The sequence below is a fragment of the Nycticebus coucang genome, chromosome 17 (assembly GCF_027406575.1).
Source record: "Nycticebus coucang isolate mNycCou1 chromosome 17, mNycCou1.pri, whole genome shotgun sequence".
Classification (NCBI taxonomy): domain Eukaryota; kingdom Metazoa; phylum Chordata; class Mammalia; order Primates; family Lorisidae; genus Nycticebus; species Nycticebus coucang.
The window spans coordinates 55,680,631-55,703,429 of NC_069796.1; the positions used below are offsets into that span (position 1 = coordinate 55,680,631).

The window sequence follows — 22,799 nt, forward strand, 5'->3', positions numbered from 1 at the left end:
AACCTCCTGGCCCATATCGCCTTACTTACCCACTTCATGGAGGGGCATTTTGTTCCCACACAGGGAACCAGATGGCTGTCTGGGTGGAGCCATAGATGACTCGTGTCACCCAGAAGCCAGGTGGTGTGATCTGAGGCATGCCAGCTGTGCCCATTTGTGTCTGTCACAGTGCCTGGTTGGAGTTCTTTCAGAGGCAGCAATCCATGTGTTTTCTGGCCTTTGACAAGTAAGTACAATATTGAAATGTAAAAGTGGCCCACAGCTGGAATAGGGAGAAATTTACAGGAGCAGATAATATGGGCTACAGCTTATGAAGAGAAAGCCACATTCTCTCTATGCTAATTACTAAATGCATCTCAGAAGGAGTTATCAGGTCGAAGGAGAAAGTCCTTAGGTGGATTGTCACCATTCTTAGATCTGGTTGTATAGATAGACTTAGAATCTTGGGATTCTGGGATCAGACTATTCCAGTGCTAGAGGAGGACCACAGAGTCAGGCCATTGCAGGCTCCCTTTAAGTCTTTCCCATGGTTTACATTCTCACTGTCTTATGAGATACTGCCTTTCTTTGCCAGACATCTCTTATTACAAAGAAAGTTCTTTCCTTACATTGAGCTGAACTATAGCTCTTTGCCAAGGGTGTCTTCTGGTTCTAATCCCACCTTTTGGAGGCAGACAGCATGGTGCCAGGGATAAGACATGGGCTACAGAATCAGAGAGACCAGTAAGTTATCTGCTGCCCCCTCCATAGCAATTTGTGGTCAGTTTCTGGATGGTCACACCTGAAATAGCCATCTCACAAACAGACTTGGATGTGATGGGCAGAGATAGACCCTGTGTCAAGTGGGGAGTGACGTTTAAGTGGGAACTTCATGATAAAGAGCCTGATGGACAACTGACTTTTACTTCCTGACACTACCTTCTGTATTTGGAGACTCACAAGTGAATGCCTAGGTGTCAGGTCCTCCCAAACAAGTTTTGCATCTTCCCTCGGGTGACATATCGAGTGCTCTGGAAGCACATTGTGTGCATGGATTTTAAAAAATGAAAGCAGCAAATGACAAGCAAAATATATCAAGTCAGGATTGTTCACTAAACATCTGTTAGCCCCCTACTGTGTGCCAGGTGCCATGAGGGAAATAAATCATCCTGGGTCCTGCCCTCAAAAAGCTTGTGCTGGGCAAAGAGACACAAGGTCTAAACCAGAACATGTAGGTGCTGCTTCAGGAGCACTTGGCTCTGAGCCTGGAGGGCAGGCTACGATTCCTTTGGACAGAGAAGCAGAGAAGGATGCTCTCAGCTGAGGGGTTTGCCACAGTAAAAGAGCAACGGCAAGGACATTTAGTCGAATGATGTCTGCAGAGAGTGGATCAGGGGTGGGGTTGAAATGGGATATGAATCTGGAAAGGTCAGCTCTGACCAGAATGTCACCACATGACATCAGTAGACCTGTGCTATAATCACAGCGTGGAGTGAAAAGTGAGGGATTAGAGACCAGAAGACCTGTAGGTACCAGATTAATCCCTGCATGGACATTTGGTAAGCAGCTGAAGATCTGACACTTTCTGCCCTGGTGTTAACCAGTGTGGAAGAGGCCCTGAATGGGAGGTTTCCAAATACTGTTATTCAGTGTTGAGGGCTGGGTTGGTTGAGGGTGGTGGGGGGTGTTGGTTGTTTTGTTTTGTTTGTTTTTGCGGGGAGGGGGAGAAAGGGGTGGCAATGGTTGGAAGTGGTGGAAAGGAAAGTTCTGATATACGTTCAGCTTTCTCTTTTAGTGCACGGAGCAGGAAAATTTCCCCCAGGAGAACACTTTTGCCCTTTAACAAATATGAAACTGACAAGCCGACACTGTTGCTGAAGTGGAAGAATTTTTTTTTCTTTTTTAATAACACCTTAAACGATAGGTATAGAAGCTGGCATCCTAAATGAAACACATGTTGCTCTCCAACACCTGACAACCTGACATAATTTAAGATCAGCTACCAAGAACCCACAACTGGAATTGCCCATGAATCTGCTCCCCTGGATGGGCTCCAGCTGGGTAAAAAAGTGGAAATGGGCCAAGCCCAAAGGGCCCAGCCTTCTCTTCTCATTTGTAGCTGAGTGTGGGGAGTCACTTTCAGAAAACAGAGGAGGCTGTAATTAACTTGATAGAGGTGGTTTCTGGAGTGTTTTTATTCATCATCTGATTATTAAACAGATTTATAACCCTGCCCACCACTGAAAAGGGACCAAGGCATTTAGTTGAAATTAAAAGTGCAGACAAGACTGCCTGTTTAGATAATAGCATCGCTTTTTTAATAGATTACTCATCTTCTGCAAAATAGGGGAGAGGAGTTAATTTGTGTGATGAAGTGCTTTCTATTTTGGGGAGCTGGCTGGTAGATGTGATTGCTTGAGGAAGAAGAGTAATTCATTCTTAAAAGCACCAAAGGCATATTCAGGCCAAATACCTGCACCCCAAGGAGAAGGGTTATTTGTGATGTGATGCCAAAGAACAGAGGGGCCTGTGGTTTGAAAGCAAATGTTTTGGGAAGGTGTACAGTATGTCTTTAGGTTGTAGGTTATTCCAACCATTCATTCTCAGAAAAGTGCCAGAGAAATAAACTTACCATGTTAATCGGAGCCCTCAGACCAGGAGGCCCTGATTGTTAAGGGATGGTGAAAAGTGACAGACTTAAGCTTGAGTTCCAGAGAAACAACAGGGAGCTATGTGATCTTCGGCAGAGGCTTAGAGTCCCCTGAAAGAATCCACAGGCTCAAAAGCATCAGGGAGGACTTCAGACTTAACTGAACATTTGATGGGAAGACACTCAATGCAGAGGAGGGTTTTCCATCATGTACCACCTGCCATCTCACTAGACACCCCTGCTCTCCCAAGGACTTCTAGCCACATAGATGTGCGCTGTTTGCTATCTCACCTTCCTTCCCCACCGACACCCAGCCTTACTGGTTCTTCTCTCCTGCTCCCTCAATTTCCTCTCAGAAATTTATGTTGTTACCGGAACATTCCCATTAGCATTTCACCCAAACTTCTCCTTCCCTCTCACCTCCCCTGTTGTCAGCTACCACTCAAACAGCTTACGACAATGCAGTATTCTCTCCGATGTGGACTGCCCTGAAAGGAATGGTCTCCAGGTCTTTGCTCTCCTCTCCGAGGTGTGCCACTGTGCTGGCTTCTCCAGGAAGAATGAGTATATCAAGGACACATGGCACTCACTTGGTTGCAACTCCACCAGGAGTTATTCGCTGGTTTGGAAAATCATATCATCAATAGCAGTGCTGCTTAGAGCACTTGAGTTGCCAGCCTAGCACACCTGTACCAATCTGTTAAGTAAAATACTATGTATTCCAGTATAGGACACAAATACAAACATTTGGCTACTTCTCTGGCTTTGTGTAGTCAGCCCAAGCATTTGCATATTGAAACATATATTGTTCTATTATTTTTCCTTTACATCACAATTGGAGAAGTATTAAAATTTTTTCAAAATGTGTGTTAGGCAGGTTGTATCATTTATGAATTTTATTTTAAGATATTAAAATGTGGCATACAAACAGCTGTTACACAATGGAGCGTTGGGTCAGGGAGGGTTGAAAACCCCTGAATTTGAGGGTGAGTCTGCCAGATGCTGCAGCGATGTCAGTCTTTGACAAAGGGTTTAGGTTCAGTTCCCTCGATTTGCCGCATCTTTGATATTTTCCAGCTGCCAAGACAATCGGCCCCTGAGTGCCTAAAGCTCCAATAAGCATGTTTTCCTGGCAGCTCTTACGGAAGTAGGAAAAACACCTAAAATGTACTCTCTGGAGGCTTGGCAGAGGGAAATAGGCCGTTGGGGAATAACAACTTTCTCCACCCATTGGTATTTCAGAGATCTCAAATCAATAGAAAATAATCCTGGTAATGACCCATTGAGGTAATCAGTGCAATGACTCCTTGTTTCTAGAATCTTAGGTACATTTTTGTGCATTCTCAAAAGCTCCATAATAACAACAATAGCAACAGTGGGGTGTCCGGCAAAGAATAGTAGCCTGGGATCTGGGGCAGTGCCGAAGACCACCTCTCTCAGGACCAAGTGGGGCATCTTGTAACACTGTGGGTTCCAGACTGTGTCCTAAGCCAAGGTTTTTCATTATGTAGCGGTGGATCAATTGATCCTACCAATTGGCAGGTCATAAAATCAGTTTACAGGGTCAAAATGCCCAGCTTTTTAACAAAAGTGGAATATAAGAGGACAGAATAGAAAAAATATATATTCCAGTTTACCACATCTTGTATTTTGGTTGTATATGTGCATGTATGTTTATATGAGTGTGTGGTCCAGGTCACAATGTAAAATATATTTCTGAGTCACAGTTCAAAGGTTTGAAACCCACTGTGCAGCTGGGCTCCATAGCTCAGTAGTTAGAGCACCAGCCTTACAAACCAGGGGCAGTGAGTTCAAACCTCACCTGGGCCTAATTAAGGAGAAAAAAAAAAAAAAGAAAGAAACCAGTGTCCCTGGATGTATAGAATCAGAACCTTTGAGAACCTTTGCTGTGGGCCCCAGCAGGAGGTGAATTCATTTGTCTGATCTTTTCTTACTGGAAGGTGAGAGGAGGGAAGCAGAGAGGCCAGGCCAGGTGGGGACCAGTGTGGGTCTGAGGGTTGGGCCTGAGAGGAGGAGGGATGAGAGGACACTGAGTCCGCACCCATCCCCCTCACAGGCTTGCTGGGGGTGGGGAGATGGATACCAAATAATCTTGGCCCCCTTGAAGAAATTCAGTCTTTCCATTAATGTAGCAGGAAATATGAGGGTTTTTAATCATTGAGAGATCCTAATATGATCAAGATGGCCTAGGCTGATTTCTCTGAGCTCCCCTTCTATATTATGTCATCGCCGTGATTCTCACATTTTTAGCATGCCTAAAAACCACTTGGAGGACTTGTTAAAATCCAGGTCAATGGGCCCCACAGATCTGACTCAGAAGGCCTAAGATGAGGCCAACAAATTGACATTTCTAATAAATTCCCAGATGCTGATGCATCTGGTCTGGGATCATGCTTTGTAAACTAGTGTGTTAGATCAACAGAAAGGGATGTACCCAGCACAGTTCCTGACACACAGCAGGAGCTCAGTAAATGCTTTCTTGATTAAACTGAACCGAATTCTCCTCTCCAGAAATGCCCAGTTGAAGTACACTTGGCTCACTACTTTCAACAGTGCAAAAAATGTCTGGTTGACATTGAATTTAATGCTATAAATGGGTGAATTGTATGATATGTAAATTGTAGCTCAGTAAAGCTATGGTCCAAAAGAAGAGGAGGAGGAGGCAGGGAAAGGGAAGAGGAAGAAAGAAATGGCTGGCTTTCCAAAGTCACAAATCAACATGTCTGCTGTGCCTTAGATTGTCTCATGTCAAAGGGGCTTGAAGAAGGTCTTTTAGCAGAACTCTGAGGTTTCTTTCTGCTCTGCCACTCTCTGAAATTCCTCCTGGGACTCTGAGCCAGAAAAATCATCTTTCCTGAAGTGCTGGTCTGTTTCCCCTTTCCAAACAGTAAATGATGCTGAAATGCCTGTATGTTTCACCTGCCAAAGCCTGTCCTGCTATAATTATAGCTTTCCTACTTGACCTCTCATTTACATTTTCTTATTTATGTTTATAGATTTTTCAAGCATGTGAAAGCCCTGAGCATCCCAGAGGGTTGGGATTGGAAACAGTTACCTGCCAGGCCAGGGGCATTGGGAGGTGGGGTAGCTGCATGGGAACAATGCCAGCCTTGGCAGCCATCTACCAAGTGTCTGAACATAGATTCACAGAGCATATTTCTGAGCCTCAGTTTTCCTTTGTCTAAGACAGGAGTGTTAACAGTGCCTGTCTGTTAGAGTTGTCATGGGAATGAAAAGAGACAATGTGTATAATGGCACAGAACACAGGGCCTCAGCACACGATGATGGAAATTGTGATGATGACAGTGATAACAGTGAGGGACTGCCTTATCTTAAAATTTTTCCTTTGGCTAGAAACCCTTGAGTGTCATAGCAGGATGAAGGGTGATGCTTTTGATGGCCATGTGTCCTCCCCTGTCTCCAAATGGATCACCAGTGGTTTAGAATACACTAAGATTTATAAGCAAATAATTTTGTACCAAGATGCAAGGAAAGCGATAACTATGACACTATAACAGCCAGAAGCTTAGCAGAGTAGAAGTAAGAAAAGACCTAGAACTCTTATAGGCCCCAGAAGCAGCCCACATGAGCCAAAGGCAGCCTCTCCCACCATGGCTTGTGCACCATCAGCAGCACCCCAGCCAGAGAACCACCTCTGGGCGTGATCTAGGCTTACCTGGTCAGTGACCTGCTCCTACTTCCCTCTAAGTCCCATCCATGGAGCTGGCCCCCAGAGGCTCTGTGTCCTGCCAGAGCGTGGGACACACAGAGCTCCTTTACTTTCAGTGCTCCCCAGCAGGTGTTTCTGCAAGGCCCAGTGGCATCAGAGATAGAAACTGATATAATCCACCTGGGGCATTAATTTGATTACATAGAGCAAGGAGGATTTGCCAGCAAACCAAGCTGGATTTGAATCCTGTCCCCACCACTTGACTTGTTAGTTGAGCAGCCTTGGACAAAAAGTATTTTCCAGACTTGAACTCCCTCAGCTTCAAGTGAGGGTGATTGGCTGTAGCTTGCTTCCTTGCTGTGCTGGTGTAACAATCAGATGAGACAGCAGAGGAGAATGGCAGAGATTGGCAACACTAGGCCCAAGGGTCTAGGCCCTGGTGAGCAGAGCGTGTACAGAACTTGCCCTCAGGAGCTTAGAGCTAGTGAGGAATTCTGCAAGATGCCACAGGGATCTGAGTTGAGCACTGTGAAGGACAAATTCCAGGGCTCTTCAAGGCACCAATGTTGGGGTCTGCTGTAGTTTAGGACTCCAAGAAAGGCTTTTGTGCGGAGTTGAAGTTTGCGCTGAGATCTGAAGGATGAGCAGGAGTTACTGGGGGGATGTGTGGAGGTGATTGGGATCTCAGGCAATCAAGGCAGAAGGACCAGCATGGGCAGAGCCCCTGAGGCCTGTGGAGACATCATATGGCCTTTGAAATCCTGAAAGAAGATGGCTGGGGAGGGAAGCATTGAAGAAGGAGGGGTAAGAAGGGCTAGAAGGGGGCAGGACTGACTATGCACAGCCTTGTCATCCCTGGTAAGAACATTGGACCTTCTTCCAAGAGCCAGGAGAAGCCCCTGAAGAGTTGTAAGGAGGGAGTGGGAGATGCAATTACTGCTCTTTTTAGAGACCACTTGACCTGCTACATGCAGACTGGCGAGTCCTGGCTGTTGCAATTCTGCAGACCAGGAGCTTTATTCCTGCCATGTCCCTGTCACGATGCCATTGTGTGAGAATCTCACTGTTCCTGTGTGAGTCTCCTATGGCTGCTGTGTCAAAGAATCACAAATTAGGTGGCTTAAAACAGAAGTCAGTTCTCCCACAGTTCTGGAGCCTAGGAGTCCACACTCAAAGCATCCTGCTCTCTCTGAAGGCTCTGCAGCAGGATCTTTCTGAGCCTGTTCCTTGCTTCTGGTGTTGCTGGCAATCCTTGGCATTGTCTGGTTTGTAGAAATATCACTTCAGTCTCTGCCTTCTTCATCACTTAAGGGTTCTCTCCGTGTTTTTTGAGCCCAAATTTCTCTGCTCTTAAATATATATATATCAGTCAGGCCAGGTGCAGTGGCTCATGCCTATAATCCTAGAACTCTCTGTAAAGCTGAGGTGGGAAGATTGCTTGAGCTTCGAGACCAGCGTGAGTAAGAGTGAGACCCCCTTTCTACTAAAAATTAAAAAATTAGTCGGGCACAGTGGTACACGTTTACAGTCGCAGCTACTCAGGAGACTAAGGTAGGAGGATCACTTGAGCTCAGGAGTCAAAGGTTGCAGTGAGCTATGATGATGCCACTGCACTCTGGCTGAGAGTGACAAGATCCAGACTCTGTCTCAGACGAATAAAAAATGTGTGAGATATATATACGTATAGATAGATAGATAGATACAGTACCCACATATACCAGTCATTGGATTAGTGCCCACCCTAATCCAGTATGACCTCATCTTAACTTGATTATATCTACAAAGATCCAGTTTCCAAATCTGGTCATATTCACAAAGTTTGGGGCTTCAACATACCTTTTGGAGGGATATGCACCAGGTTTGGGGCTTCAACATACCTTTTGGAGGCATATGTTATACTGTTCAACCCACCACCAAAACTTCTCTGACTGCAACTTCTCCTTATGCCACAACCCACCAGGTAAAACCATCCTTGGAATCCTAAGATCCCTTCCACCCAGGCAGGAGTTAGAGGCTCCATTTCAAGACAGGAATCAAGAGGGCCCCAGGGCCACAGAGAAGCCACAATGTGTGTGTGTGTGTGTGTGTGTGTGTGTGTGTGCGCGCGCGCGCACGCACACACATGCCCACAGAGCAGCATATACAAGGACGAGTGTGGGAAGCATGAGCCCTGAGTTCTATCCTCACTCAGACCTCACCAGCTGAGAGACTTAGGGCAAGTTGAAGTTGCAGCGTCCTCCTACGTTACTCCCCAGGGTTTTTCTCCTCGTAAAGCATGATGGTAATAAGTACAGTCCCATTAACTTCAGAATCATCCCATAGGAAGCAGCAGAGATAAAATGAAATTGACCTGGGGGTGATCATTTCTGAAGCTGAGTGATGGGTCCATGGTAGGGAGGTTATTATTCTATTCTACTTTTTTAAATATACTTGAAGTGATTCTTTAGTTTTAAAAAATTAAATGAGAAAATGGGTGTAAAGTCCCTGGAGTTGGAGTAAGAATAAGTACCAAACAAGTGTTAGCCATTATTTCTAGAAACGGGGTGCCAAAGAACTGTGTGTTGCTGAGCTGGAGTTGTCACCATGAACTTCAGAGAATCACACACTGAGCTTTGGATGTCTTTTAAGTCATACCTGCTTGGAACCTGTCTGAGTTTGGGTTTCTTGGAGCAGATACTGAGATAGGATTTGAGTGCAAATAGTTCATTTGGGAGGGGATATCAAAAAGACCAGAAAGAAAGTAGGGAAATGAGAAGAGGAAGAAGAGGCAGACAGGAAGAGTGCCTGTGATGGCACCATTGTGGGCACCTGTGCTCCGTCCCAGTGGGAGTTCTGGAGCCAGCACAGGGCACATGCCCAGGGGCACTGCACCTGAGGGGCGAGGCAGCTGGGATGGTTCTCCACCAACATTGCAGAGTGGCAGATGCTGACAGGTGAAAGACAGGCAGGCAGCCAGGCAAGGGGAGAGAACAAATGCCAAGTGGGTGTGGGTGGGGCACCAGGGGCTTGTGCCACAGCCTCCATCTGTCAGCTCCCTAATAAGTGCTCATCTAACACCTACTCGATGCCTTACCATGGTGGGGACTCGCCTCCTCCAGAATGAGCCTCAAGCCATGTTGGATGGCTCTGACTCATCACTAAATTAGGTCTAATAAGGGCAAAGCCAACTCTGTTTTGTTTTACCATCAGGCAGCCCCGGGGTTAGTGATGACATGTATGTGGCATTAGGGCTGCAGCCTCCCTGCCACATCAGATGCTGAGACATCCCTTCTCGGTCCTAGCTGTTTCATGCTAAGCCAGGATAGAGCCTCAGAATCTTTCTTAACACAGCTTTAGGTATACATTTCAAACCCATCAGGATAGGCACTTCAAAGAAGCTGGTTTGCCATCCCTGACTTAGGACTTATGAAGGGGGAAAATCCTAGCCTAGAAAAATCCCTGAATTGACTTATAGCCCTGCCATGTTGCAACCTCACTGTAAAATCCTAGGTAGTTTAACTTCTCTGGCTCTTCCCACTCCACTCTGGGTAAAATGAAGGAACTGACTAAAGTGAGGCAGATATGGGGTATGGTGCACGGTAGGAAAGCCCTGCTCTTTTGTTATGCAATAAGGCAGGGTGAGCCTTAGACCTCAGCTTTGTCATCTGTAAACTCTGTTCCTTGGGCAAGTAACGTCACCCACTCTGAGCCTTACACTTAGGCTGAGCGTTATCTTCTATAACAGAAGTTCTCAACCTTCCTAATGCCACGGCGTATTTTCATTGTTAACAAAGGGGTCGCCACCCACAGGTTGAGAACCACTGTTCTATAAAATGAAGCCATCATACCTGGTTTGTCCTGTTGTTGTAGGTGTCGGGTATATAGGAAATAGGGAGCTCTGTGTGAAAGCAGGGGCTCAGTGATTGTTCCTGTAATTACCATAACCATCTTCATCTTCATTTATAGTCCCTTCCAGCTTCAAAATTCTGTGACTTCTTGGAATGTCCTTATCCAAGAAGACAGTGTGGCAAAATGAGATGACTGTCCAGGGTGGGCGCGGTGGTTCACGCCCATAATCCTAACACTCTGTCTCTACTAAAAATAGAAAAATAAGCCCATAATCCTAACACTCTGTCTCTATTAAAAATAGAAAAATTAGCTAAGCCTTGTGGCACACACCTATAGTTGCAGCTATTTGGGGGGCTGAAGCAGGAGGATTATCTTAACCCTAGAGTTTGAGGTTGAGCTAAGCTGATTTCATAGCACTCTAGCCTGGGCAACAGAGTGAGACTCTGTCTCAAAAAAAAAGATGACTGTCCTGATTTTGTGTAAACACACGATCTCATAAGGACAGGAGGAGCATAATTGCCCCTAAATAATTGCTCCAACTTTACCACAAGGTGTCAAAAGGCCTTAATTGGTCAATCTGTAATGACTACAGCCATCTGCATTCAGGGTGATTTAGCGATGGGGCTCTGGCCGAGCAGGGCCCTCAATGATTAGAGCCGAACAGGGGTGATATTTCTCCTCTGATGGGAGTAGTGGCGTGTGGTATAGGAAATTATCTCATTCTTGCTATAATGACCTACCAGTTGAACCCAGCCAAGAAGAAGCGGTGGTCACAGACAATGACTCTGAACTTTTTTTTAAGATACCATTCCTGCCTGAATCGCAGCATATCTGAAGCACGATCATACCTCTTGCTATCTTGTCTTCTTGCCCAAGAAAGTCTCTTTTGGAAAGATTTAGGCCCTCAATTAGGGCAAATTGATTTCTGCTTTCTCCAGAGTCACTGTTCCAAAGAGAAGTGGGAAAGGGTGAGAAAAGCTATATTAATCTTTGTTCGTGAGCAGGAAGAGACCTGAAGTATTAAACTTCTAGCCCCTGCTTGTAGATGTGTAGATCATCTTTTCTCTGTATTTTAATTTCTCCAACCTACAAGGTGCCAGACAACACAACACAAAACACACTTCATCTCAAGTACGTTGCTGGTGACGTGAATCAAAATGATGAGAACAGTGTTTCCCTAAGTGTGCCAGCCCTGAAGAGATCGTAAGCGGTAACTGAAATGATTCCAGGTGCCTTAGAGACTTTGCATTAAGTGACACTGGATCATGTAGAGAGGAAGCCCTGGTCTTTTCTTTTCAGTTCTCCTTCTTTTGTCCTGATTATCTAAATGGAGCGCCTCTGCTGGTTCTCCATAGCTCTCTTCTTGACAGAAAGAGAGTACACCTTAAGCTCACAGTCGTAGGGAGGCAGGAGTATCTGACAAAATCTAAGGACCTTGTTTTGTTTTTATTTGTTGAGTATTTTTATTTATTCATTTTTATTATAAATGATACCAATTGTACAGTTGTAGTAAGTCTTTAAGATTTCCTTTTAAAATAAATAGAATTTACAAAAGTGAGTTGAATAAACACAAAATAAAAACTAAGCAAATTGTAGTAAAGAAGGCGGATGTAACAAAAATCCTGATGGTAGCATATGATTTTCAGAGGCTAGGGAGGCACCACCAGAAGGAGGAAACCATCACATTTCCAGAGACCCCATCATTTACTGACTGTATGTCTAATTTTGATCCCTTTTATTTTTTTTCTTACAAATTACACTGGCTAGAAATTCTAGTACAATACTGAATAGAAGTTGTGAAAGTGTACAGCCTTTCTCCTGATCATAGGAGGCAAACATACAATATTTCATCATTAAGTAGGATGTAAGCTATAGGTTTCTTTTGAAGCTATTCTGGAGTTTTTATAAAGGAACCTAACCCTGAGTAAAATCAATAGACACCAATGGTAAAGCTGGGACTTTTAGCAGAATGAGACTTTGGTGTTTACTCAAAACAACTTTTCTGGGCATAGGGCAGACATCCAACCGACATTAGAACCAACAAGGAGGGCGGCGCCTGTGGCTCAAGGAGTAGGGCGCCGGTCCCATATGCCGGAGGTGGCGGATTCAAACCCAGCCCTGGCCAAAAAAAAAAGAACCAACAAGGAGAGGACTCTGTCCTCACATGTAACAAGAGTATCGAGGAGTCTACCTGCTTCAGGTGCAGGGGCCTCTGGGGACCCAAAATGCTGTCAAGACGATGTCTCTATCGCTTGATTCTCACTTTTATAGGCTGGCTTCATTTTCAGTGGATTCTCCCTACCATCTCTCATCACCTCACTTTGCCAGAAATGTCACAGCAGCTCTAGATTTACAGCCAACCAACTTAGCAAGTCTAGTAAGATAAACATTCTCTGAACTCATTACTGGATCAAGTCCTGTGGCCAAGGGAATGGAAGGCCCTGATGGGCTGGGCCCACAGCACGCATTCCTCTACTGGAACCAGAACATGGATCAGCCCCATCCAAGCCTGATGGACTGAGAAGGGAGGGGCATTATCCCCAAGAAAAATCAAGATATTATTACCAGGGAGTAAGGGAACAGGTCCCTTCCAGGCGTAAACCACAAATGCCCATACCCTTAGACAGAAGACCTCTTTGTGCTCCAGGTCTGGGCACTATCACTGGACCTCTTGGGGCCTTGACTTCCCTATTTGTAGTACCCAGGTGGTGATCCCTGCCCCTCTTGGTTCTATCTGAAAAGTCCAATGAGGCAGTGCCCAGGGAAGCTGTGTCTAGACTACAAAGTGCAGTGCGCGTATAAGGGAGGAGTCAGAAGAAGGATTACTAAGTGACTCTTCTAACCCATCTGCCCTCTCCTGTGTCCCTCACAGAGCACCTGAAAAAGCCCCTGGAAGCCTACATGGCCCTTTTCCCCAGCGTGAGGATTCTCCGAACCAAGAAACGGGAAGGGCTGATCAGGACCCGAATGCTGGGGGCCTCAGTGGCCACTGGGGATGTCATCACATTCTTGGATTCACACTGTGAAGCCAATGTCAACTGGCTTCCACCCTTGCTTGGTAAGGGTTCTCTCTCACTTTAAAGGAGGCGGCCTGGAAAGAGCCAGCCACCACCAGCCCCAGTCTTGCAGGGAATCCCTCGCAAGTGTTCCCTTGCCGGCTTAATACACACCCAGCCAGCACAATGCCAGGTGCCACGAGGGATTTGGAGGTCCAGATGTGCTCAAAGACACACTGAAAATCCAGCCAGTCCTGTCCTTTCATTCACAGAGAAGGAAGACCCAGAGAGAGGAGGTGATTTGCCCAGAGTCACACAGCACTGTAGTGGCTAAGGACATGACTGTTTTCCTAAGATTACTTCAAGTTAAAAACTAAACTGGGGTGGGGGGGCATCACATCAGCTAGAAGTAGTTACCATTTACTGCACTGCTCCTGTGAGCCAGGCAGGTTAGAAGCATTATTGTTATTCTTCGCTATGCAAGGTCAAAAGTATCCCCTTTTTGTAGTAAAAGAAACTGAGGTTCAGAGATTCTGAGTGACTCGCTTATTGCGAATTCAAAGTCACCATCTGTCAGGCTCCGAAGTCTGTTCTTTCCCATGGTTTCATACTGGCTGCCTAAACTCTTGGACAAGAGCTGCTGACAGATATCAGGAAACGGCTATAGGCAGAGGGTAGCAAGATCCAGGAGCCATCTATGACAGGCTATAAACAGGAAGGAGACATGAGGATTGGAGGCTGGGCATGAGGCACCTGCAAGTGGCTAAGTAGTAAGGCCCAAATTTCGAGTTGAGTTTTGATGAAGGCAGTGGGCTGGTGCTGACATTGGTGAGGAAATATCCCATTGAGACCAGAAGTCAGGTCCAGGGCTGGAGGCAAACTGGGGAAGAGTTATCACTCTGGAGAGAAAAATGAATGCCTTAAGAATGGCTGGGTAAGCTCTCCACAGAAAGCTTAGGGAGCAAAGAGGACTGAAGTTTAGGGCAAACTTGAGTGTATATCAGAATCCCTACCAGAAAGACTTCTTAAAACACAAGAATACTCCCTCCCTGCCCCACCCCCTGCCCGAGTTTCTGATCTAGGAGGCCCCTGGACAAGTTGCATTTTGAACCAGCTCTTGGGCAACGCCAGTGCTGCTGATCCAGGACCACACTTTGAGGAGTACTGGTTAGGGACACCACCACTCCAGAGTGAGGACAGAAAGCAAAGCCGGTGCCAGTTACCCGGGTAATCCCACAAGTCTGTAACACAGAGCAGCAGGAAACTGTATTATTAGATTATGTGCTTCCAACTCCAAGGGTCTAGGATTTCAGTGGGTTAGGAAAAGGATATAACCCAGAATGTCTGGTAAACTGATACTCTGCATCTGCCTCTCACTACTGAAAGAGAAAAAGAAAAGAAAAAAGCTTCACCATAACTCGGCTAATTTATAGTGCTGGAGGAACAAGCCATTTGTAGGGTCATTCAGCGACTCATAAAGAGAATGAAGTGGTAGGGCCTGAAGCCGAGCTCATGGTCTAAATAGCCCTTAACTCTGTTTCTATGGAAATATATGAGGGCAATTTTCATAATCTGTAGACGTACGTGGAAGAGACGTCGTCCCAAGGTTTTTTTCCTTCCTTTTCCAATAGAAATGGGAACCAGTGGTATAGATTTAAAAGTCTGTCTCTGCTAATATCGGCAGCTGAGAGAGCGCATCATGGCTTTTGTCTGTGAAGCCATTTACACCTCCATGAGTAGCTCACTCTGCCTCCTTTGGAGAGCACACGTCTCTGAGCCTGAGAGGGACACAGCCCCCCGGTGGAGAGCCACCATCGACATCATTTCCCTCATCATCATCATCATCATCATCACAGCTCTATTAGTCCCTTAGTGTTTTAGGCCACATTAACATTTGAATTTGGGCATCACATGGTAAGGCGGGCAGGCCAGGCATTATTATCCACATTTGGCAAATGAGAAAATTGACAGACAAAGAGAGCGAGGGAGATTGCTCAGCCTTCCAACTCCTGCTCCTGAGCTTCTTCAGTAATCCAGACACAGAGAATGGCGGCTGAGTGCTGGTCACGCTCCAAGGCTGCACTAAGTATCTTGGCTCTGACGTCCCACAGCCTCACAGAGACCCCATGAGATAGACGCTGTCTTCTTCCATTTTGGGATGAGGAAACCACGGCTCAGAGACATCAGATGATCTTATCCAAGGTTATGTGGCTAACAGGTGACAATGCCAGGATTTGAACCCAGGCATTCTATCCCCAAGGGAGCACAGCACTATCTCCTGAGTCTGCCTTGACCTTGTAAGCCCCACATGTCAACTAGCAGCCAAAAGAACACTGTGGCCTCAGCCATTTTTTTCCCCCTAGATTAATATGAGGGTACAAATGATTAGGTTACATTGTTTGCGTTTCTAAGGTAAAGTTCAGTTGTAGTCGAGCCCATCATCCAGGGAGTATGTTGTATACCCTTACGTTGTGCACATTAGGTGAGAGTTTACCAATCCCTCTCCCTCCTCCCCTTTCCCCTATTCCTCCCGCCCACCACTTGGGTTCCTATGAGTATCTCTTTGGAAGCGAAATTCCCTGAATGGCCATGAATATTTAGGAATGGAGACCCTTTGCTAGGTCTTTCCCTGGAGGAGATTCTTAGTCTTTGTTGAAAACCTCCAGGGAGCCTATCCACAAGGTAAATCCAAGCCAACTGCAGAGAGTCACACCCTGGGTGCATCTGGCACTGGTGGCCCTCGGCCTGCACTTGGGAGTATACTGCTGAAAACAACATTTCTCAAACTTTTAAAGCCATGTGCCACAGTAAGAAATACACTGGACATCTCAGTCCAGTACACAAATGCATGCAGTGTGACGGAAACATTTTTCCTGAAAAAGTATCTCTGGTCACAGTATCTTTTATTACCTGGAATGCAGCCTGATATTTAGTATTCTTTTCTGGTTCATTACAAACAAATACAAACACACACACACACACACAATCTCGTGACCTACCTATGGATCATCTCTTGCAGAGTAGAAAAAGGCAGAAATGCTGCTTCCTCTCCTAAAAGACAGTTGTGCCATAGCTTGATGATGCTTGGGCCCCCGGCTGGTGCTAGCCTGTTCTGGCCCTACCAGGATCCCCACTCCAAGTCTGGAACTTGACTCTGGGCTGTGCTGAGCCAGGCACCTCAGCACAGCCCACTTGCCCCCCATGGCGAGCTGTCTGCCCCAACAGCTCCCTGGCACCCCTGGCAGCAGTCAGGGCTTCTTGGCAGTACGAGGAAGGAATTCCAAACCAAAGCTGGAATTCTGTTGGTAGGTTAGGCAGAGAATCAATTTTATAGGAGCAGCTTCTCATAGGCCTATGAGATGGTCCATAGGACAGTCCATTCCCACTTCCACAGGGAAAAATTGAACTGAACTCTCAAAAGGAGAGTCATTTGCTCACTGACTGCATCCCAGGGTGCCAGTGAGCTATTAGGGGGCAAATGCCGGGTGCTTGTTTGGGGCCCTAAGTCAAGTTCAAGGTTTGGAATGCAGAGCCTGGCCAGCTGGACCACAGGCCATGGCAAAAGGAACTCAGTCTCTTTCTACACAGTGCTGATCATTAACAGGCACCTGTGCTGAGTACTCTCAAGTCCTTATAACAACCCATGGGCAGAGCCTCTTCCTATCCTGTTTCTTAGAGGGAGAATACTGGGGTTTGGAGACATTATTTTTATAGCTGCCTTAGAGACCTACTGGTCCCTTTTGGTCAAAGCTTGCACTCTCCTTCCTGTCCACTAGTTCTCAGACTCAAGTGTTCAGAGAAATCACCCAGGGGCAATGTTAAAAATGCAGATAAGCTGCAGAATAGCATCGTGCACTTAGCCGCTCCTGCGTCCTGCCTCACCTAACGGGCATCTCTTGGCTTCTTCAGACCGCATCGCTCGGAACCGCAAGACCATTGTGTGCCCCATGATCGACGTGATTGACCACGATGACTTTCGGTACGAGACACAGGCGGGGGATGCCATGCGGGGCGCCTTTGACTGGGAGATGTACTACAAGCGGATCCCGATCCCACCAGAACTGCAGAAGGCTGACCCTAGCGACCCATTTGAGTAAGTATGAGCCACACATCTCAAGACCCCACCCCAACACACATCCATCTCAGCATCACTCTCTCCCGCAGAAGTCCATACAGAGGATCCAGCTTCCCACTCCTGCTCAGTACCACGTGTCCCCAGCCAAGAGCACCATCTCTCCCAGCTGGTCACAGAGCTAGCTCATGGACCACCAGGCTGGTCACCTCGTTTGCCAGGATTGCCAGCTGGGCCTAGTAGAGCTTCTTATGCTCTCTTCATCAGTCCTGGCACCCAGTTGTGATCATCGTCATCACCAGGCACAGCCACCCTGATTGGATTTGACCCCCAACAACCACCAGAAATTATTGCCCATGTTTTCAAATGAGGACAACAATGCTCCTCGAAGCTAAGTAACTTGCCCAGGTCACATGGCTAATAAGTGGCAAAGGCTAGAGCAAGTACAGGTCTGTCTGCCCCTGGAGCCAACTTTCCTGTCATCCTGTGCAAGCCCTCAGAAGCGTTAGGGAGGGGAGCACTGGACTCACAGCACCCCAGAACCTGAAAGCTGGAAGGAACTACAAATGAAAGGCTCAGGCCCTAACAGATGAGGACACTGAGGCCCCAGGAGAGGGAGGAGCTTGCTCCAAGGTACACGCTGAGTCAGTAGCTAAGCCAGAAATACAGCCCAGCCCCCTTCTGGTACACCCAGCTCTGGAAAGGGGTGTTCTCCTCAGCAGCAGGCTTCCCATCCCTCTGCTGTCGTGTGAGCCATCCCAGCTACCTGCCGGAGGTGCAGAAGAGATCCAAGTCCGGGCTCTCCTACTATATTAGCTTCCTATGGCCACTGGGACAAATCACCACAGACTTAGTGGCTTAAAACAACACAAATTTATTCTCTTCATGTTCTGGAGGTCAGAAGACTGAAATGAGCCTTCCTGGGCTACCAGCACAGTGTTGGCGGGCTGCGTTCCCTCTGGACACTCCAGGGGAGAATTCATGTCCTTGCCTTTTCCCCCATCTTTGAAGCCGAAAATCTAGCATCCTCCCATCTGCTTATCTCACCCCCACACACACCTCTGCTTCCATCATCACACCTCCTGCTCTGACTCTGACTCTTTCCCCCTTCTTTGGCTTAGAAGTCCCTGTGATGGCACTGACTCCAGGTGTTGACACTGGGCAGTCCAGGATAACCCCCCATCTCAAGGTCCTTGCCTTTAGTCACACTGGCAAAGTCCCTTTTGTGTGTGTGGTAACATCCTTACAGGTCCCAGGAACAAGGACACTGACATCTCCTGGACGCCACACCTTTCTTTCAACAGTTTTTCAACCAGTGAATCCCTGCTTCTCTGTGCCTTAACCCTCCCCATCTGAGAAACGGGGCTGTTGGCGGCCCAGCTGTCTTCATGGACACAGCACATACCCAGCGTTCCCCTAAGTGCTGCAGGCCCCAGGGAAGGCTGAAGTAGGAAGAGCTGGGCTTCTCTGAAGACATGAAAAGTGGCCGGATGATGGAGCAGCCTGAGTCAAGAGTGTAGGCAGAAGCAATCCAATGTCGCCTTCAGCAAGTCAGACACTTGTGATTGCCTCCTGACTTCCTTTATCTGAAACACCATCAGCCACTACTATTAAACTCCTTCCTAGTCCAAAGACATGATTCAGCCAGGACCACACCATGCAATCAGCCCCGTCCTCCATTTCCCCAGAGGCAGTCCTTAGTTACCCCAAATCCTTGGAGAGTGATAAAGTAATGGAAGTACCTAACATTTGACCTGCACTGGCAAAGCAGTTTCTCCTGACGCTAAGCACAATCCTCACAATGGCATCCTCAGGAATAAACAGAACTATCCCCATCTGACTGATGTGACCCTGTGCTGCAGAAAGAAAACAACATTTGAATGGGCTGCCCTAGAAAATGGGATTTTCAGGGTAACCAAGGGGAAATTAAGTCCCCCTTTATTGTGTGAACCTTGGCAATAAGCAGACTCATTGGCCCTAGATCCAAAAGGTCCTTCAGGCTAGGTCTTGGCCCAGTCGTATCCTTATTGCATGACAAGGAATGGGTAATCCAGCTTATGTAGCTGGCTGGTGGCAGAGGCTCAGCTGGTGTCATCTGGGCCTCAGGCTTCTCATCTGGAGACTGAAGTGGCTAGCCTCACCCTAGAGCACCCTGGCACCCCTGTGGACCTTGTAAAAAGTTCCAGGCTGCCCTCCAGACCAGTTGCAGTGGAGTCTGGGTGTGGGGCACAGGTGATACTATGTGTGGCCAGGATTGAGAACCACTGGTCTAAATGCTTTCTGAGGGACTCCCCATCCTTTTTATCCCCCCAATTCCTTCCCAAAGTCTCTTTTCTGTATTGTAGTTGGACAAAACCCTGGGGAGTGGCCAATAGAGAAATCCCAGTCATTTTCCACACACCTTCCCATAGTGCCCAGCAAGTGGGCAATCTGTAGGCACAGCATGGTGTAATGATGTTTAAAAGCCTTGGGTTTCAATCACAAAAACCCCAATTTGATGCGCAGCCCATCCACTTACTACCTGCATGCCATCGAGCAAATTATGCAGCATTTCTGAATTTCTAATTTCTTCACCTAAAAAGGGGGCTAGTGACAAAGCACTGTGAAAGCTAGAGATAGTGTTGGTAAGGTGAGTGGCGCACACTGGACTCAGAATTGTCACTGGTATTGCCAAAAACAGCAGGGAACAGGACAGGCCTCCATCTGAGGGTAAAGCTTCATGCCTTAAGGGCAAGTATGTTGCCTGGTCCCCACAGCTTCTGGACCAGCTGCTGCCTGTGACCCAGGCTGATTTCCATGTGCAGAAACTTGGGTTTGGGCTCTCAGGAAGCACCAATTTAGAAACACCCTGGACCTCTCCAAGCAATATAATTGCAGCTAAGCCAAAAAACCCCAAACCCCACAATCTTTGGAAAACAAAGAGGAGGCAATACTAATAACACCTTATTCTCCTATAGTACTAGAAACATTAAGAAATGTACTAGCAATGTAGGATAGGAAGTATAACTACACTTCCACTGTGGAAAGGAGGATCAGGCTCAGATTATAATCAACAATGTCCATTATAACACAAGTCACACATTGAATTTTCTTTTTTAATAAAAAAGTAAACAGGCAGCGCCCATAGCTCAGTGGGTAGGGCACCGACCACATATACCCAAGGCTGGCAGATTCAAACCCGGCTCAGGCCAGCTAAACAACAGTGACAATTGCAACAAAAACATAGCCAGGCTTTGTGGCAGGCGCCTGTAGTCCCAGCTACTTGGGAGGCTGAAGGCAAGAGAATCGCTTAAGCCCAAGAGTTTGAGGTTGCTGTGAGCTGTGACACCATGACACTCTACCCAGGGCGACATAGTGAGACACTGTCTCAAAAAAAATAAAAAAGTAAACAGATAAAACTTGTTTTAATAAAATATTTTATTTAAACCAGTATAACTAAAATATGATCATTTTAATATGTAACCAACACCTTCAAATTATTGATGAGTTCTTTCATACTCCTTTCTTCCTAAGTCTTGGCCATAACCCCCCAATGTGTGTCTCACACTCACAGCACATCTCAGTTCAGGCCAGTCCCTTTTTTTTTTTTGAGACAGAGCCTCAAGCTTTCGCCCTGGGTAGACAGCAACCTCTAACTCCTGGGCTTAAGCGATTCTCCTGCCTCCACCTCCCAAGTAGCTGGGACTATAGGCACCCGCCACAAAGCCCAGCTATTTTTTTGGTTGCAGCCGTCATTGTTTGGTGGGCCCAGGCTCAGGTGGGGGCGAACCCACCAGCTCAGGTGTATGTGACTGACGCCTCAGCTGCCTGAGCCACAGGTGCGGAGCCCAGGCCAGTCCCTTTTCAAGTGCTCAGCGGTCACCTGTGGCCAGCAGCCATTGTACTGGGCAGCACAGGGTTAATCCAGGGATCCTCAAACTTTTTAAACAGGGGGCCAGTTCACTGTCCCTCAGACCGTTGAAGGACCGGACTATAGTTTAAAAAAAACTATGAACAAATTCCTATGCACACTGCACATATCTTATTTTGAAGTAAAAAAACAAAACGGGAACAAATACAATCACACCACCGCATGTGGCCCGCGGGCTATAGCTTGAGGACCTCTGGGTTAAACACTGCATTATGGAAACACAGCAAGTTATGGAGAGCAGAAGTCCCAGTTTCTGGTCCCCTGTCCTTTTCTTGGATTGCTTGCTTCTCCATGTTCCTTCTAGAAAGGAAACAGCGTATTGTAGTGGCAAGTGGTATGGACTGTGGCTGGGATTAGAGATTCAGATCTAATCTCTGAGGGGCCTCCAGCAAGTTCCTGTTTGCACTCCAGCTATGTGAGGGAAATGGGGGGAGGGGGGGTGCAGCCCAGGAGGCCTGCCACAGGAGGTTGAGGGGAGGACTGAATTCGTCTTATTAATAAATAGTTCAGTACAGCACCTGGCATGTTCAAGCCCTCAGCAAATATCCAAGGGGCTCCCTTTTTAAAGGAGTCCTAGCCTGTGCTGCAGAGGCTCATCCGCTACAGGGAGGCTTGGGCAACTTATGAGTTAACTGAGGTCTTTTAAATCAGCCCACCTGCCATGAGCTTGCAGTTCTCACCAGGAAAGGGAGCGAAGTTGTTGCCAGAGTGCTTTGGCTTGAAGGTTTGGAGTTTTCCAGCTGAGCCAGACAAGGACATAGCTACTCTCTGATAGATTTTTACACAACAAAGGCGGGTTGGCCCCTACCAGGTCCCAGCCTTGTGTGAGGCAGCACCTGGAGCTTAGCATGATGCCTGGCTCCCTATTCCCTGTGGGCACTGTACAATTCGTCATCTCTGTGCCCTTGCCCGTGTTGTTTTCTCCTCCTTCCCAGTCTTTTCCCTCCCCTCATTTATTCCTTGTACAGACCCACTCAGATGTCATCTCCTCTGAGCACCTGCCCTTGCCCCAGCTGCCTGCTCACCACCCCCCAAAGCCGGAGGCCTCAGGCTCCTTTCACATCCCTACAGTGCCCGTCGGTACCACCTGACCTTCTGGAGCCTTTTGCCCTGAAGTAGTTGCCCTGAAGGACTGTGATTTACCTCAGTATTCTCAATATTCTTCCAGCACCTGGTTTGCGGCCGTCACTCGGTGAACAAACTAGTAAGAGATGAAGGAGTGGAGTGAATCTCATCTCCCAGTATAAGGGAAAGAACAGAGACTGTGGCTCCTTCTGTAAACATCACAGCAGAACAGATGTCCCTGCTGGGCTTATGAGTAATAATCATCAAAGGAGCATGTTTGAAAACACCAACTCCTAGCTGCACCTCCCCACCCCACTGAGATTGTTTCAGTAAGTCTAAGGCAGGGCCGAGTAAGCCGGATGTTGTTTCCACCTCTCACGTTTTTTTTTCTTTGCTGCACATTGGAAAAATAAGAGTTATCTTGGGCCACACCTTTTAGATATATGAAAATGAAAACTGATGACAAAACATACTTTTTGTGATATCCAACACCACAAATAAACAAAAACAGTCCTCACATAATCCGCATGTGGCCCGCAGGTCATAGGTTGGACAAGACAGGCTTGGAGAGTCCTGATTCAGACCATTTAGTGGAAGTATTGGAGACA

General features: G+C 47.0%; 1 protein-coding gene across 2 annotated transcripts in view; it reads left to right on the forward strand.

Annotated features, from left to right (window-relative positions):
• GALNT10 (polypeptide N-acetylgalactosaminyltransferase 10) overlaps positions 1-22,799 on the forward strand; it is a 286,117-nt gene that overhangs the window by 213,454 nt on the left and 49,864 nt on the right. The window contains exons 5-6 of one of the 2 annotated variants that reach the window (XM_053566713.1): positions 13,021-13,206; positions 17,054-17,237. In XM_053566713.1, coding sequence (XP_053422688.1) covers positions 13,021-13,206; positions 17,054-17,237 — 370 coding nt within the window. The remainder of the gene's footprint in view (positions 1-13,020; positions 13,207-17,053; positions 17,238-22,799) is intronic. The other variant, XM_053566714.1, reaches the window with a different exon arrangement.